This window comes from Tursiops truncatus, chromosome 3 (genome assembly GCF_011762595.2).
Source record: "Tursiops truncatus isolate mTurTru1 chromosome 3, mTurTru1.mat.Y, whole genome shotgun sequence".
NCBI lineage: Eukaryota > Metazoa > Chordata > Mammalia > Artiodactyla > Delphinidae > Tursiops > Tursiops truncatus.
In genome coordinates, this window is record NC_047036.1 from 52,247,069 (window position 1) to 52,266,357 (window position 19,289).

Consider the following 19,289-nt stretch of genomic DNA (forward strand, 5'->3'; position numbering starts at 1 on the left):
CAATAAGGCTAATGAAGGGTTTTGTGACTCTGAAATATATCGGATTAGTGCCCTCAGACCTAGCATAGTACCTGATGTATAACAGATGCTGCTTGTTACTTTATCTCTCCCAGTACTTCTTTTTAACATCCCCACCCCCACCCCCACCTGACATGGAATCTCAGACTCTTGGAAAGGAAAGAGAACTTGAAGAGTCTCTATCCCTTCCTTTTATCCTTCCCTCACTCCTCTCCACCAAATGTCTGAACATCTCTACATTATCTCCACTAGAGGTTTATCCAGCCTTTACCTTTATGGCATTAATGAAACTTACTATCAGGGTGGCCCTTTGGAGGATAGCTTGGGGTTTCATAATAATAATGGTACTGATATTTGTTACTAATTGTTAATTACTGTGCTAAATAGTATACATGTTATTATCTAATTGTCACAATTGCCCCATGATAAGGAGGTAGAAGAAGAAGAATATGTCTAGGAGAGAACTTAAGTGCCATATAGTTTAACAGTATTTTAAAAATTCAGAATCCAAAACCCAAATACCTTAAAGTTGAAGTTACAGAGCCCCATGTGCTACTGTTTTCAACTGTAAACACAATCCAGACTACTTGAACTGAGATATTTGGAACAGCAAAAAATTCATATAATCACCTATGACTACATGTCTGTATGTACTATTTCTATGATTTGGCTAGAATTGAGTTAGTTAAAAACAGCCTTTAGGGTTGTAAAGATATTTACAACAATCTATTTCTGTTTATATAGTTGTTACAAATCCATCTCACATATTGAGAGTTCACTATTCATATACAATTCTTTGAAATGATTTTAAAAAGTGGAAAACTGACCTTGTGAAAATTTCTGAATTTGTTTGGTGTTTGTTTTTTGGTTGATTGTGCTGCTCATTTTTATTATCAGAATAGATGAAAACAATTCCATACATGTATGAAATAATTTCTACCCCAGAAAAGTTTACCAAGGTTATGAACTGTACTATGTATTTCTTACTATTATGACTGTTTAAAACTAAAGATGTGTGGAAAAGCATATTCACTAAAACTAATTGATGGCCTTAAACATTGTGTGATATCATCTTGTCAGTAGTTTAAACTAAATCAAATTCTGGGTAACTAACATTGGTCATATTTTTTTAAAAAACTACAGGTATTACTAAAAACAAACTAATTGAAGGTATCACTATTTCTAAATTCTTTAATCTTTTTATGTATTAGGACTGAGTTTTCAGAGGTGAGCCTCTGGTTATCTTCTTAACCATATAATTCTTTACCTTATATATTGAACCAGGACAATATAAATGCCATATGTCATCACTGGAAATTCTTCTTGGCTTTATCAATAGCTTAAGGTTTTTTTTGTTTCAGATGATACAAAGGATACAGATTCTTTATCAGATGAAGTTACACACAATAGCAATCAGAATAACAGCAACTGTTCTTCTCCATCTCGGATGTCTGATTCAGTTTCTCTTAATACTGATAGTAGTCAAGATACCTCACTCTGCTCTCCAGTGAAACAAACTCATATTGGTATTAATTCCAAAATCAGGTTTGTGAACATCTTAACAAAATAATTTATTTGTACAATAAATAGAAGTGGTAAGGCAAAGAAATATATATTATTAAAACATAAAAGATTTTACAAATTAATATTATAGAAATGGTTCAGGCAGTGTATATGGTTTCTTCCCCACTTTACTACTAATTATTTAGCTTTTATACATTTCCATTTTAAATCAGTCTTTTAAATGGGGGAGAAAAGATTTAAAATATATTCTAATTCTCTTCATTAAAAGGTTGAACAGTTTTATAATATTTCTAGGTATTACAACATAAAGAGCCTGTTCGGAATAATTCAAATTAAAAGGGGTATTTTTAGAGTTAGAAATGCAGAGTCACTTTGGAGGTTATCATTAAAGGGTTCAATCAGATATTTCTGATTAGTGCTGTATTTTTGGTTTAGAGTTAAATTTGTAGGTCAAACTCACTGAAACAAGATTTACTTCCTACAGGCTTGAATTTGGGTGAATCTTAAAACAAATTTACTACTAGGGTTCTCAAGAAGTTTTGTTATCAAAGTGAGACTGTATCATTTTACTTTCATGTTATTGTATCAGCTAGAGTGCTTAATAGAAAGATTTGGGTTACTACTGAATCTAAAGCTTATTGTATGGATATTGTTAACTAATTTTTAGAGTTAAATAGTTCTTAAATTCCAGGCATATTTAAGTCAAATTTTTCTATGCATTGATTTGCATTGCTTTAAAAGAAAGACGAATTTTATGTCTCAAATTGAGCTTAACTATTATGTAGTTGTAGTTATGATTAATCATTTATATCTATCCTCTGAATTTGAGGCTAAGATCAGTATGGTAAAATATTAATTTTAAAACCTCTTAGAGGTTAAGATAATGATTAATTTGTCAAATAGTAAAATTTTACTGATATTGTTGGGAAGTAGTTTAGTCTAAGTCATGTTTTTTGTAATGAAATAAAGGCTAAGAAAGGGATATAGCCACACCTTTTTTGTTGTATTTCTAGTAATATTTTTTGTTACCTAATGGGAAGATCAGTATTAAAGAATTTGTTGAAACGTAACTTGAATATTTACAAAGAGGACACAGATATGTTTTCATATCACCAAATAGAAATAAAATATCTTCTATAATTTTGGAATGGTACATTTTATAAATATTTGCCAAATACAGTGTAGTCACAGAAAAATGATTAGATTTAGTTTCTCTTTTGATCTTTCTTCATATTTTGTAGATCTTTGAGTGATTGTTTAGTTTTTTGTATAATTTCCTTATATATATTTGAATCTAATAATACCTACTTAGTTAATATGATTAACTGATCAATAATGTGAGGTTTCAGAACCATTTGTATAAATATTGTGTGCTTTTTACTTAACTATTCAACTTGCCTTTCCTCCATGTATGTGCCCATCTTTCAAGCATTTCATGTTTTAACACAGTCATGAAAAGATGCAGAAGTAGAAGAGAATTATTTCATTACATAATCACATTTTTCTTCATTGTTTAGCTCTATTAAACTATTGTGATAGAGTGATGATATTGATGAAAATTAATCTTATCTATGAATTTTAATTAGTATGCTTTACCTTGTCTCCATTTAATATAAATCTATATTATTTGACTGTTACAATAATATTTTTAAATTACATGCTTGATGATAAAGGCCTTTTATCTGTAACTCCCATCAATGCTCTTATCTTTATGTACCTACACATTAATTAATTAGTTGTTAATGTTCCCCATTACTAAGAAAACTGGGCTTTATGATGTTTGTGATAAAATTTTCTTTGTTTTAGGCAAGAAGATGAAAATTTTAACAGCCTTTTACAAAATGGAGATATTTTAAATCATTCAACAGAGGAAAAAACCGAGGTTCCTGATAAAAAAGATTTTAACTTACCTGAATATGATTTGAATATTGAAGAGCAATTAGTTCTTATTGAAAAAGGTGTTGACTCAACAGCCACATCTAATGAATCTCACAAATTAGACCATATCAATATGAATCTTAATAAACTTGTAACTAATGATACATTTCAACCAGAGATAATGGAAAGATCAAAGACGGAGGACACAGTGCTTGAAACAGGCTTTTTAAGCAATAATGCTAAAGGAGAGGCTGAGCACTTGGATAATGGAAACAAGTATCCTACTCTTGAATGCATAAATAAGGTAAATGGACGTTCTGAGGGAACTCCACAGTCTCCTAGGGGGACTGAACCACATGACACCAGTTCTTCTGTTGATGCAGGTCTTTCCAAAAGCACTGAAGATCTCTCCCCTCAGAGAAGTGGGCCAATTGGATCTGTTGTGAAATCTCATAGCATAACTAATATGGAGACTGGCGGGCTAAAAATCTATGACATACTTAGTGATAATGGACCTCAGCAGCCAAGTGCAACAGTTAAAGTAACATCTACTATTGATGGAAAAAACATAGTCAGGAGCAAGTCAGCTACGCTTTTGTATGATCAACCATTGCAAGTATTTACTGGTTCTTCTTCATCTTCTGATTTAATAGCAGGTACAAAGGCAGTTTTCAAGTTTGATTCAAATTATAATCCTGAAGAACCAAATATAATAAGAGGCCCCACAACAAGTGGCCCACAGTCCACGCCTCAAATATATGGTCCTCCACAGTATAATATCCAGTACAGTAGCAGTGCTACAGTCAAGGACACTTTGTGGCACTCCAAACAAAATCCCCAAGTAGACCATGTCAATTTTCCTCTGCAGCGCTTTCCTAGATCAGAGAGTACAGAAAATCACAGTTATGCTAAACATTCTGCCAATATGAATTTCTCTAATCATAACAATGTTCGAGCTAATACTGGATACCATTTACATCAGAGACTTGGTCCAGGAAGACATGGGGAAATGTGGGCCATCTCACCAAATGACCGACTCATTCCTGGAGCATCGCGAACTACGATTCAGCGACAGAGTAGTGTGTCCTCTACAGCCTCTGTAAATCTTGGTGAGCCAGGTCCCACGAGGCGGGCCCAAGTTCCTGAAGGAGATTATTTATCATACAGAGAGTTACATTCAGTGGGAAGAACTCCTCCAATAATGTCAGGATCACAGAGACCTCTTTCTGCACGAACATACAGCATTGATGGTCCAAATGCATCAAGGCCTCAGAGTGCTCGACCCTCTGTTAGTGAAATACCAGAGAGAACTATGTCAGTTAGTGATTTCAATTATTCACGGACTAGTCCTTCAAAAAGACCAAATGCAAGGGTTGGTTCTGAACATTCATTATTAGATCCTCCAGGAAAAAGTAAAGTTCCTCACGATTGGCGAGAACAAGTACTACGACACATTGAGGCCAAAAAGTTAGAAAAGGTAATTAAACATGAATTTTTCAATCTCCTATTTATGAATTTACTAATTTTCCTTTAAAATATTTGGCAGTCTTTGTTGATGAACCAAGATACTCTGAATTATTGAATATATACCTATATTCTAGAAGTTTTTCTTTGGTAGTGAGATTAGAGGTCCAAGTTTAGACTTAGCCAGTCTCAAAACAGTTGGGATGTCAATATAAACTTCTTTCCCTTCTCTTACTCCTTAGTGTTTTCTAATGGGCTTACCTTCATTTTATATATTTAGCTGTGTATCTTGTTTAGATTGTGTCATACTACAAATAATACACATATATACATGTTTACCTCTTATTTTCTGGCTTCCTGCTCTCTATTAATAATTAATTATGTAAATATGTTTACAGAAATATCAATTTACCATATAGTTAACAGAATAACAAGAAATGTATTGTAAATGTATATCTTTCACCTAAGATTTTTTTCCCCAGTTCATGTTGTATGACTAACACTGTCACTGACTCAGATGGCTTCTGGCATGGCATTTACTCTTGACTTTCCTGAATTGCATTTCTGACCTATTTGAACTCAGGTATCTGTGGCTCTAGTGTAGTGTAATGTAGTTTGGAAATAAGCTCATGTTCAGTTTATAACCTTATGTATAGATATTCCTTTTTTGACAGGAGATAAAATTTTTTTTAATTATGCTTAAGACTGATACTTTGGGGCAGTTCCATGGCCCAAGTATATAAGGCATATTCGTTCTTCAAGATTTAGCTTCATATCTCTCAGTGGATTTTACCCAAGGATTGTTTTAACTTTGTTTATTGATATAAGATATTTTTAAAAACAGCTGAGCGTATACAACCTCAATCATTATTTTTTAAAATTCTTTAAGTTTTTCAGAAATCAGTGTCTAAAATGTGATTAATACCTTATGTCAATTCACATTGAACCTCTGTCTGTAATTGTTAGCTCTTTTTAATTCTGTTCTTAGCTTTAAATAGCTGAGCATCTATAGCATTAGGCGACTTTGTTGTCAGCTCTCCATTTTGTTTCGGCTGTAATTCTCTACATACTGTTGAGGCTCTTTAAATTTGTGTGCCTTATCTATGGAATTTGGAAAATTCTTAAGCAAAGGGTAACATAACTTTTATAAATAAATTTCTGGTGATAGTGTGGAACTGGATTTGAGGAGGAAGAGGCTGTAGTCAAATTGATTGAGTTATGAGGCTGTCTAATGGTCCAGAAAATAAATGGAATGAAAAATATATCAGTGGAATTGAGGCAAAGGAACAAATTCAAGAGGCAATTCTGAAATAGATTATAAGAGTTTACTTCTGATGGGAATATTCCTGTAATCATTCATTGAGGAAAAGGGATTAAGCTTGAGATTGGTACCTTGAATAACTGTTTTTTGGGACTGCTGTTAACTGGATATTGAAGAGGAATAGCAGGTTTGGAGGAAGAGATGAGTTTGGTTATCATTATATTTTTAGTTGGCATCTCAGATGGCTATTCTCCACTACTTTCCTGTCTGACACAGACACACCTGGACTTTAGTAAATAGGAAGCAAGTAGCAGCCATCTCATTGTTCACTGTATCTCTCTAAATTCTAAACCTCATGTTTAGAATTTACCGTATGATTGCTTAGAGAATGCATGACAGTAGTTTCCCTGTTGTGCTTACTGGTAATTTATAGGTGAGAATCAATTCAGTGAAATTAGGAAAAGCCGTTTGAGGACACAGGGCAACAAGATTTAGACTGTGATGGAAGATCTCTATTTGCTCCTCTGCATCTCCTCCTCTCTCCCTTAAACATAATTCTAATGGTGTGGTAGACATTTGAAAATTTTCCTCAGGGGATTTCACAATGCCTGCCGTACCTCTAGAGGAAGAGTTGCTACTTTGCCCAGCTGAGGAGTTTAGTAGTAACACACAAAGAAATAAGTTATTGAAGCTTACTTGGTTTTTTTTAACCTTGTAGTAGTAACCCCTCCTTCCCAACCGCTGCAGCAAACTGTACCTGGAACACAAATGTATAAAATAAATCCCACCTCAGAAATCTCAAGACTTATTTAATTAAACTAATCAACAGAGATTGAAAAGGAATAAAAATTTATTTCAAAATTAAAATTATTTCTAATATATCAGCATTTGCCAATATTCCTTATTATATTAAAAACTGATAAGCACTCAACCAGAATATGATTAACAAAGCATGATGATTTCCATGTTCACTTGCTATTATACAGCTATTAGCATGTAGTGAAAAACAGTGCCCAGGACGTTTGCCCAGCACTTAATTGAGCTTTGCACAATGTGTTGATGTGTTGTGACAGAGTGCAGTTTTATGTGGCTGTCTCTGTACAAGCCTGAATTCAAAGTCAGACCTATTCCAAACTTTAGCCTTTTTAATCAGTGAAATATTTACAAATATTTGTATGTTCAAAGATGACAGCAAAGGCTTTGTTCCAAGATCAACATATTATTAAAAAGGGTCAATCAGACCACTCTAGTTGACACGTTAAAACTGTGTGTAACACGTGAGGGTGTGTTGCTGAAATGTTTCTCTGTGTATGTGGTTATGTGTATAATTTATTTTTACATTCTAATGAGGTGTTTGGGGAACCTCTGAACTGCCTCTGCCAAATTCTTATTCTTTGTGAGATGGTTTGGGAAAGTACAGGCCTGGTCTGTTAAATTCAGCTTTTTCTTTAGTCTTTACTTCAGAATCCACAAAATAACTAAATGTGTACATTGTAATTTTACAGATTCTTTTCATTCTGGAATGTCATGTTAATGTTTCTTGGTATTAGAGATCAACTTCATAATCTGGAGAAAATCTGTATTTTCTAAGAGTAATACAGAAATGCTTATTATATATGTCATAACATATATATAAATGCTTGTACATGTCATAACAAGTATTTGTGGATTTGTGCATTTCTTACTAATAAGTCATGCCCAAAATATGGTTTCTCTCGGTTTGACCATCAGACCCTTAAAGTTTAGGGACATGACTAAAAGCATCCACGTGTGAAAGAACAGTAGTTAACTCTGGGAATAAGCAAGCAGGAACAATGAGAATCAGGCAGTGCTTTTATTGAAGTACATTTCTCAGGCAGCTCTGGGATTGGCAATTAGGCATTTATAGTAAACTCAGTCGTGGAAGGATTCCATCAGTGAAACTTGAAGGGTTCTTCAAGTTTAAGCAGCAAAGTCACTACTAACTACTAAAATATAATAATCTTTAATACCTATCTATTTGAATGGGAAAAAAAGTTTTACATGTGCATTTTCTAGATTTATTGAAATTTTTTTCCTGGTAATTGTAAAGCAGTAGGAGCCTTTTAAATGTTATATCCGAAAACTCTGTGTGTATGCTAAACTTTTCTCTGATGTTAAGACATTTTCCTAAATGTGGAAGATAATTTTTATTAGAAATTGCAATAGCCAAGAGCCAGGTATATTTTTTTGCAAATATATTTTGTGCTGTATTATGTATGTCTAAACTCTCCATTTACTTAATAAGACAGAATTAATTTCTATAAAATGAAGCAGACTCTCTAGAAACCCATTTTGACTTAGAAATAACTGAATGTTGGTAAAGTTTATCTTTATAAAGAAACTAGTTTGTGTTCTGTGTGTAACTATATACATACAGGTATATCTGGGTATAACATCAATTCCTATCTTCCGACAACCTTCTAGTAAAATATGTTAGGAGTAAAAGAAATAATCGCATTATGAAAGCAGCTGTATGGTTGCACTTTCTTTTTTGGTGTTTAAACATGTGAATGGTTGGGTTTACATATAATTATGTGTGTACATGTATGTTTTCATGTAAATATATGGTAAATAGTGCCAATTTCTTTCAGTGGCACTAAAAATTCAGTGTTGCCTGATATTTCTGCGTGGTATTGGGGTTACTTGTATATATGTCTATGTACATAACATGTCTTGTGAATTTTGCATGCTACACTAATCTCTGTTAAATCTATCCCCTCTTTATTCAGAGCATGCTGTCAAGGTCCTTTAATTCCAATTTTACTGCTGTAAGCCACTGTCACTATGGCAGCTCTAGGGATCTGCATGGCAGCCAAGGCAGTCTTGCCTTGAGTATTGCAGACGGAAGAGATTCTGGTGGGCACATTTTTCGAGTGAGTACCTGTAGTAGATCAGTACCTTTAGTACATAGAAGAGGAAGAAACCCCACATTTTGATGTTTTAACAATTCTAGAAAATAAATTTGTGCTGTGGGTTAAATATCTTGTTTACCTCCCAGTTCTTCCATGGCTTAGTTCTAAAACTCTGCAAAGCTGATTTCGTTTTTATCTCTTACGTTTCTGTGGTCATAACTAAGGATGTAGTCAGCTCTTATATAAAAAGGGGTGAGCGATAGGAATCTAAGAGGTTTTTTAAAAAATTATTTTTCTTCGCAGTGCTTTCTCTTAAAATTAGCTTCCTTTCCCTAACTCAAGGTTTTAAGGCTATGCCATGTGTAATACAAAGAGGGGTTGTGGGAAAGAATAATTTTCACTTTAGTGATTGAGGGTTGGCAAATAAATACTTGGAACTAAGTTTAATCATAATTTGCAGAATATGATTAAATGTGAGCCTGGAGAAATTGCATTAAGTACCAGTGAAAAGGCAAAACCCAAATCCGTTATTACCCACGTAATCGTTAGTGGGGAAGAAGAAAGGTTTATTCTTTTAATGAAAGTTAAGGGTAGGGGATAAGAATGACAGAAACGGAGAAAGAACAGAAAAACTCTGTGTGGCTGTTTTAAGATTTTTCTTTCCGTGACAACTTGAGGTGGTAGCATGGCTTCTAAGTAAATGTTTCCTCTGCCCCTCTTCCTCCATCCTGAAAAGACCTTTCTCCCGTTGTAAAGCTGCATTCTCTCCCCCATAATTTTATTTCCATAGTGACCCTGCTTCTGGGTCCTTTGCTTTTTCCTGAGTGTCTCCTTCCCCACCACCCCCAATCTCCTACTACTTTTTAATATACTCCTGGCTTAACTCTGTTCTAGGATAGGAGCAGTATCCTCGATTCACTTTGTTCTGGCTGGGCCTTACCCATCTTGCTTTGCCTTCTGTCACCTGCCACCACCTGGTTTCTGTGTTACATAATAGTGGCAACAATCGTTTTGTAACTTAGCAGTTTGAAACAGAGAGGAGATGATGGCAAGTAAGCCCTGCATTTCTGGCACTCATTCCAGCTGAAGCCATGGGGTAAAAACCAGGGGCTTTTATTAACTCAGGGATAATCTTTATAGTCATGTGGAACAATTGTTCTTTACAAATTCTTGAACAGTAATATCTTTTGCTTGTTTTTATTCAAGTCAGAGTCTTTGAGTCTGTTGCGTTTATTAACTTTTTCATCCATAATGCACTTGTTCATTTAAAGACATAGTCGTACATTCACACTTGAGTTTAAACTTCAAGCTGTGAGCTGAGTTGATTATTATGCATTCTGAAAGCACATCTCAAAAACGGAAAAGGAAAATAAAGTAATAAAGTATTCATTGTATAAATAAACAAAATTAGATCAAACTACATCTAAAAATGCTAAGCCATGGTTTGAACTAGCAACAAACTGCACATGATAGCTTTGTTGCAGATATGGTTCCTAAGACTAAATTATAAACCCTTAGATTTACATGTATCCTATGGCATATCATAATGAACTGGATTTCAGATTATTTTTCAACATGATGATATAGTTTGCGTATATGTGTTGCCAGCCATACACTGTTTTGAAGGTAACAGTACTGCTATTTATCACAGTCTCTGTAGTTTTCTAAAATATAGCTAGGTGTGTTTAGAACTAAATTAAGATGAAAAATAAGCATCTTGCCTCCCAGCATATTTATAAGAAATATTCAGAGATAATGAGATATTGAGTCTGTTTTTTCTCTAAAGGTATCAGTGAAATAAACTATAATGTAAGGATGTTATTTGATATATAAAAATATGAACTCTAATAAAATTTAAAAGCATTTCATCAGAGCAGTGCTTTTGAAAATACTGAGCTAATATTAGTATGATACAATTAGGCTAAAGCAAGTTTTATAAGACTGTATGTTTATTGATATTGCTCATCATTAATAAGGAAATCCTGGGTGATACTGTGCTGTTAAAAAAAACAGCAGTTAATTTTTTTACCAAAAAACTTTTTGCTGTGCTCAACAGGAGTGCATATATTTTAGTTTCTCTTAAAATTTGGGTAATAACTTGGATTAATAACTAAATTTATTGCTCAAGGTGTTAAAAGCTAGGTATTACTGTAAATAAAACTAAAAGTATTATAAAGGAATATCTTAACAGTATATGTTCGTATGTACTTTCCACACATTATAAGAACAAACATTTTGCCATGTAACTTTGAAAGACTGTTAAAGGTACTAATATTTTTTCCAGTTTTATTGCAATATAACTGATATATAACATTATATTAGTTCAAGGTATACGTAATGATGGTTTGATATATGTATGTATTACAAAGTGATTACCACAATAATAAATAAATAAATATAGTTAACACCCATTATAAAGGTGCTAATATCGATGGTAGTTATGATGGTAATGTTTGATTTGGTTCTTCATCTTTCCATTGTCTAGCAGTATCTCCTCTCAAGTGTCATCATCATTTTGGTTTCACATCTTAAAGATCATTATTTGTTTATTTTTTATTTCCCCCTCATTTGAAGCATCCCCAGACATCCTGTGCAGGAGATCCTTGTCAAGATGATATATTCATTTCAGGACAGCAGAACTACCCGTCAGCTACACTTAGTCACAAAGATGTTCTTCCAGACAGCTTGATGAAAGTAGGTGCTCAGGGAATGAAGTAGTATCTGTGAGCTTATTGTGTTTTACAGCTTTTGAACTAAGAAATATCATATATGCTTTAACGCTGAAAATGCTTTTTTGAGGGCCTTCACCTCGTGATTAGTAAGGGTTTTTTTTTAATAATTGAGAAATATGAAATGAAATTTCACTCTGCTGTTTCTTAGTTTATTCCATGATTTCTTCCACACTGAAGAATCATTTTGTTATTTTTGGATTTCTGTAGTATCTCCTACTTTTTGGCATTCCTGATAGTAAAACTGTTTGGAGAGTTAAATATGAACCCGTCTTAAATTCTTCATTGGAGGATGAAGGCATTTTAACATACTTTAAATGTAATTAGAAATCACCTTGAAAGACTTTTGTATATGGTAGAATAGATGATGGTTGTATTCTTACTACTTTTATAACTAAAGCATCACTCATTTAGAGAGTTTACTTTTTTGTCACCAATGCTGGATAGATAATTCTTTTCTTTAGTATTTTCCTCAGCTGTTCTTCATCTTAACTAAGCCCATATCCCTAGTATAACCAGTTATAATTGTGAAGCATAGTTATGTATTATATAAACTTCTACATTGTTCTTGAGAGTAGGAATCCAGCCATGTAAGTTTGTACATATTTATTTATTTTACCCTTTTTTGTTGTTTTTCTTTTAATTGCTGTCGAGTTTCTTTTTCTGCTATCCAATTTCTTTTTTCTTTTTAATATCCATTTTCTGGTTTGGGTTACTGAGTTTGTTTTATGCTTTTTATTCTCCTGAGTTATCTGCTAATCATAGCTTAGTATATTCCATGGCTATGTTTAACACTGATGTAGAATGTGTTCTACACATTCAGGTATGTCTAATTTCTAGGTGTCAGGGAGTCTTAAGAATGGGTCAGAAGTAGTTACTGTCTGGAGTATTCTCCCCAGGAGAAAGGTATTAAATCTGCATGTAGGAATAAATTGTGCTAACATAAGTGCTGTCTACAGAGTTATGCAAAAATAATAAAATAATTGCACAACTATTTAAGTACTCCTAGGAGGATTAATTCCTTCAAATCTACAGTGATCAAGTGGGAAACAACCACAATATTTTTAAAAAAGAGATAATATAGCACCTCTTCTCTCCAACCAACATAAAATTTGTGAGAGAATAATATCTTTGTGCCCTGTCATGAAACACTCATGTATATTCCCAGGCCTCAGAATTAACTAAGTTCTCAAGTATAATACAGTCAAAAAGAGAACTTTTTTTTAAAGTAAAAATATTATTCACCAAAACCAAACTTTGTATTCCTCAGCAAGATGAACATAAGAAGATAATACATAGTTCTGAAACTATTGCCATAATGTTTTCCCAAACTTTTCTACTTTGGATAATTTTAGGGAAATGGGACGCAAATCATCACAGTTTTTCTCTAATTTCCTTGTGGGTTAATAGTTAACAATGAAGTTTTAAATGACTGAATCGCTTAAATGTACTTATTTCTTCTTCTACACAAAAATTTCTTTATATGCAAATATTTGTAATGTAAATATAACCTCTTATTTTTCAGATAGATTCCTCACATTAACAGAAGTAAGCTATTATCACATTTCCATAAAGGTTATTTTTAAATCTAAAAAACAAGAGACTTTAAGACAAAGATATTTCTTTAACAGCAACAGAATAATATGGAGTTTTTGTTTAGCTTGTGAAAAAAGCAAAATAAAATGTCATGGTTTAATTTTTGTGGTTAACATTCTATGGGATTAATACTTAGAGAGTTTAAAAATTCCTAACTTGATACACACACACACACACACACACACACACACACACACACACAAGGAATAAATCAATTTTCTACTGCATAGCTAGATTGGCTTTTTAATTCTGGAGAGGAAAGAATAGAGGTAGAAGAATATACTCAGATTATGAAAAACTTCTACCACAAAACTACTTACACTTTCATTCTAAAGAAAAGCATCAGCAAATGCATATTTTGAGTGTATGTGAGAGATTAAGTATAGTATAGGAAGAGATGCCCTTTTAATGGGCTTACTTAAATGTTAAAATTTGACATACTGTTTACCATTTTAACATTGGGTTAAGCTTACAGAAAAGCAAATAATTTTAAATGTAGATATGATGTACTTTAATTTGAAACTTTTGAAGAGTGAATCTATTAGCGAGCACTCAGACAAGCTTAGAATTAAGACATTAACAGTTTTTTTTCTTTTAAAAGTGTAAAATTAGAAAAAATGGCACACATGGCGTGATACTGTGTGATTTAGAATGTTAAACTCTAGTGCTTTTGTATTGCTCCAAGAAGAACATCCAAATATTTGTAACAAGGCATTATTATTGGTCATTTTAAGAGACTTCATGTTTTTCTTAGATGCCTTTGAGTAATGGACAGATGGGCCAGCCTCTCAGGCCTCAGGCAAATTATAGTCAAATACATCACCCCCTTCCTCAGGCATCTGTGGCAAGGCATCCCTCTAGAGAACAACTAATTGATTACTTGATGCTGAAAGTGGCCCACCAGCCTCCATACACACAGCCCCATTGTTCTCCTAGACAAGGCCATGAACTGGCAAGGCAAGAGGTAAGAATGATCAAGAATATTTGGAATATGAGACTAAGCTTTTAATGTATTTTATAGGTTATTTAATTATAGCAATAAATCCATACAGAATTTTAACATAGTTTTTACTGTTTTGTTTAATGGCTTGGTTTCATGTTAAGTTTATAAGGTATTAAACTTTGTGGTTTAACTTGACAGTATGATCCCCCCTGTTCTGATAAATTGATATAGGATAGTATTGAGGGCATGATTTTTTTTTTTCCTAAGGTGGTTGTATTTCCAAAACTGGTTGATGATGATACTCCAGTAATCGGACCTTCTTCAGGAATAAAAATAGTAGACCGTTAAACTTGAATGGCATATTATAGTTTGCTAATTGTTATTTGATAGTTAGCTTTTGAAACTGGCCTATAGTCTCCAGACTACTTTGAGAATTAAATCTTACAAAGTACTTAAAAAGTCAACAGTTATATATTCATATATTTTGATAGTTTATTAATAAAATATTATTATTAGAAACTTAGGGAACAAATGCTTCATTCATTTTGTTTTGGTCTCTGGGGAAAGGGAGTGTTTTATAACAAAAATTTAGTTCTTGCATCTTTTTCTATAGCTTGGTTGTAAAAAATAGTATTGATTGATCATCAATCCCAACTCCTTTGAAGCATATAAACAGATTTAGGAAATGAGTTAATATCCAACAACCACCCAGGGATCTTTTAGATGTCTTATGAAACATCCAGTAGTCAGAAATACTATGTAATTTAGATGTTCTACAAATGGAAACTGATAATAAAATACATGTTTTGTGTGTATGCTCTATGTCATTAAAGTCCGTGCTGTCCAAAATATATAAAGTCAACATTAATTTGTTGCATATCCTCATAAGATAGCAATAGGTTAATTTAGGAGCTATGCTTTATAATCCCAGCTGTGCCTTTAACTCACTAACTCATTAACATAATATTTCACATTGTAGTTTCATTTCATCTGCCCAAATATTTATTTTAGTTGAATTCTTACATATTTATGTTTTCTTGAACTTAATTTACCAGTGTGGTTATTATTGTATTATAGCTTTTTCTGATATTAGTAATAAGTTTATTTCCATATTAACTCAGATTCGAGTGAGAGTTGACAAGGATCCAGAACTTGGATTTAGCATATCAGGAGGGGTTGGGGGAAGAGGAAACCCATTCAGACCTGATGACGATGTGAGTTTTGTTTATATATCCTTGAAATGCTCATTAATTTTTATTCACTAAATTAGTACCTTTTATGTATAAGTAAAAATCTAACATATTTATATAGATATAGACAGACATCACCTTGTGATTTCCCTCTGTATTGTTCAGCTTTTTGTTTTGAAATGTGATCAGCTCAAATTGTTTAAGGGCTACAAATTTAACCAAAAATTTTTAATGTTCATTATATTGTGAAGTGATTTTTTAATTGTTAATACTTTTCTTCACATCTATAGAATAACTTTTTTATCACTTTAATAAAAATCACTAAAGTAAGAATTACCAGAAGCACAAATAACATAGCGTGGTCACAATATTATTCAGAGGAGACAGGGAGAAAACTTGCACCACAATTCAAATATTTGCATACTATTAAAAAAAAGATTGCTCCTTGGTACTGTTTTATTTATGCATCAAATAATTATCAAATTCCATCAAATAATTATCTTTTTTGTTGTTATTAAAGGGTATATTTGTAACAAGGGTACAGCCTGAAGGGCCAGCATCAAAATTACTGCAACCAGGTGATAAAATTATTCAGGTAACTAAGATACATTTTTTTTATTACTTTTTGTTTTATAACATCTGCCTTCCTCATCAAGGGCTTATTAAATGCCAGATTTGAAAGTAAGCATTTTATGAAGATATCTTCAAATACTTGTGGATGAAAACAGTGGCGTTTCTTATAGGCTACTCTCCAGTGCTTTCATAGCTTAAGATATTTCCACCTTGTACCTTGGAAGATCATACTGATATTTTTAAATAAACCTTAGCATTTTTTGGAATATATCTTAGCCTTTTGTTTAAGTTTACGAATGTTAACTTCTTCTAAAATAAGATGATGAAAGAATCTCCTCTGTGTGTTACGAGAATTAAAGGATTTAATTCACAAGAAGCACTTAGAACTGTGTGTCTGATGTATAGTAAAACATCATTAGATGTTTAGCTTAAATTATAAGAAGTGTAGTGTCCTTGATCTGGTGGCTCCTAGTCAATGGAAAGACTAGGCCTTGACCTCTTTTACCCTTGCAGCTTGGTGACCTCAGTTGTACCTTAGCGTATACACACAACACCATGTCTGACACTGTCTTAGACAAGTGCTTCCTAATGTCAGGTTGCTATGTAAGAATCATCTGAAAATGTGGGCAAGATACAGGTCCTGGGTCCCACCTTCAGAGATTTTATTTCCATAGAGATGGGTTAGGGCCCAGGAGTCTAGATGTTGTTTTAAATTGCCAAAATGATGCTTATTTTCTGCCAGGTTTGTGAGCTGGCAGAAATTCAAATGCACAAATGCAAATAAATGACTATGAAATTTTTTTTTAAGCTTTTTTCTTCTTTCTTCTAGGCTAATGGCTACAGTTTTATCAATATTGAACATGGACAAGCAGTGTCCTTGCTAAAAACTTTCCAGAACACAGTAGAACTCATCATTGTACGAGAGGTTTCCTCATAAGAGCTGTGGACTAAAAAATGGAGAGACAGCAAGATTTATTGGAAGATACTTGCAGGGGAAATTAATATTTTGACTATTTTTATATATAAAGAACTCAAATATGTTCAAATTTGTACATTAATGAAATAATGGAATTTGTGATTAGAGGGAAAGAACCACTGTACAGTATATAGGGGAGACTGTTGAATTCATACCATATAAAACTTTTAGGTTTTTAAACATAGCAGTCAAGGCTACAAAAACAAATGTATGTTGTTTTTGTATAGAGTGTAGGTTTATTTTTGGATTTCATACACATGATTGAACTCTGTGCAAGGCTCTAGTTAGCCTTGATTGTAGCCCAGAGACAGATGGCAGAGCTATCTATCTCATAGCTTTTATGCCCTTATTTTTATTCAACTGGTATTAATGTTTTTCTGCTGAAACTTTTTTTTTTATGTGGGCAAGAGATTCAAAGTGTTGGCTTTTGCTATGTGCATATTGAATTGAAGAATGAGTAGGTGAAGGTGGTGCTGGTGGGTTCACTTTCCAAGGCCAGATTAAAACAGTTATTTCCTATAAAAATCTGGAAGCAAAGAATGAAAAAAAAACAGCTGTTAATGTGTTTTTATTAATAGAATAATGCAATAAAAAATGTGATGTCTTTTTAAAGAAATAAAAAAGACAATAATTGCATTTTATGAGCTCTTCAGGATCTGTTCTTGTCATAGCCATTACTCTACATCTGCTACTAGTGAATCAAGTTTCAATTTTTTAGTCACAGGAAATTTTTAACTCTTCTGTAGATGCATGTCCATGCATTTTCTTTCCTTTTTGTTTTTTTTTTTTTTTGGTCCATGCATTTTCCGTGATGCAGAAATTCCTTGATTTTTTGCAAATGGTGGTACTTGCAATTTGTTTTATAATTAGTACTCCATTTTAATCTTAATTTATAATTTTTATTTTAAGCAACAAATGAAACTGAAATGGCCAGTTTTAAGATTGTGTTGCTGTAACACAAAATGTAAGAAGATTTAGGAAAGCCTCTTGATTTTGTTTGGCCTCCACATTGCCTTGGTAAAGTAAAAGGAAACAGTACGCATGGAGCTAGGAAACCAAAGCAAGTTTGTGAAACTGGCACAGTGATAGAGAATTGCTGTGGAGAGTTGTAGAGCAAAGGGATGGGTCCTTGAGGCCTACCAGTGTGTAATGGTGTTCAGATAAAGGGCTGTTCCTACAGGTAACATTAAATGTGAACTCGACCCTTCAGAGTCTTTAAAGGGTTTCTAAGTGTATCAGTGTAATAGTGTTTTACCACCAACTGCCTTTGTTCCTCGTTAGTGTAACAATTATTTGATAGAGGTTTATTAATTTTGTTCAAACCATTAATTTTATTTGTTTTTGTTCTGTCTATGTAATCAAATAAAATTTGAGTGACATGCAATGGTAAGAATTAATGCATGGTTATTTGGACCAGAAAAAAGTGCCATAGAAGACCAATAACTGTTTTTAGTCGAGGCTAGTCTGAGCGTTTCATTAGAGCAATATTCAGTTATTGCAATTCATTTTTAATTACTAAGAAATATAATTTTGGAATTTTGAATCTGTTACGCTTTGTTCTTCAACCTTGTTTTAAGGTTAAGTCTTCTATAAGACTAGCGAAAACAGCAATCTGCATTATTTTTGCAAAAGTGAGTTGGACTCGTTTGTTTCTTGCTAGTCAGAGTAAATAGGCAGTACTTTTAAAAAGATGTGAACTCCAATACTGCACTTCTTTCAAGATGTTATCAATTGGTTATTGTACTGTATAGTTTTAATAATATTGATTGAAGCCCTTTAACAACTCTTTGTAAATTTTAACTCATTTTAGTTGATTTTCAGTACTATTTACATAGGAATTGATTTTTATGGATATAGTAGACAAAATGTGCTGTATTTTGATAAAATTCATTTATTGTATGTGTGTTGTAATCTCTAAAAAATGACAAACAGCTTCTTTAAGACAAGCCTTGGTGTTCCCTTTATTCATAGTTTATTTTAAAATATTAATTTTGGCATTCTAAAATTACTCCCATCATTTTTTATTGGTTTCAGTCAACTTCTCACAGTCACATTCTGCTTTTAATAAGGAATACAAAAAATAGGTATAATTCTGACATTTTCAACTTCTTTACCTTGAATCAGATACACAGACTGTGATTTTGGAAAAGGAAATAAGCCACAAAGAACAATTGATTCATCGATGATCTAACCTTAAATTAGTTGTCTGCACATTATATTGAAATATTACAAGTACAACAAATGTTATATACACTAGTATTTTC

At 32.8% G+C, this 19,289-nt stretch overlaps 1 protein-coding gene across 17 annotated transcripts in view; it reads left to right on the top strand.

Annotated features, from left to right (window-relative positions):
• The window catches only part of ERBIN (erbb2 interacting protein), a 107,399-nt gene extending 88,990 nt beyond the window's left edge, over window positions 1–18,409 (top strand). For 8 of the 17 annotated variants that reach the window (XM_019929943.3, XM_019929947.3, XM_019929945.3 and 5 more), the window contains 8 exons: window positions 1,380–1,563; window positions 3,349–4,897; window positions 8,896–9,039; window positions 11,593–11,712; window positions 14,098–14,307; window positions 15,408–15,500; window positions 15,997–16,071; window positions 16,879–18,409. In XM_019929943.3, coding sequence (XP_019785502.2) covers window positions 1,380–1,563; window positions 3,349–4,897; window positions 8,896–9,039; window positions 11,593–11,712; window positions 14,098–14,307; window positions 15,408–15,500; window positions 15,997–16,071; window positions 16,879–16,986 — 2,483 coding nt within the window. In that variant the 3' untranslated portion in view covers window positions 16,987–18,409. Of the gene's footprint in view, window positions 1–1,379; window positions 1,564–3,348; window positions 4,898–8,895; window positions 9,040–11,592; window positions 11,713–14,077; window positions 14,308–15,407; window positions 15,501–15,996; window positions 16,072–16,878 lie in introns of those variants that run through there. The other 9 variants (XM_019929950.3, XM_019929951.3, XM_019929946.3 and 6 more) reach the window with 8 other exon arrangements.
• Window positions 18,410–19,289: the final 880 nt, after the last annotated feature.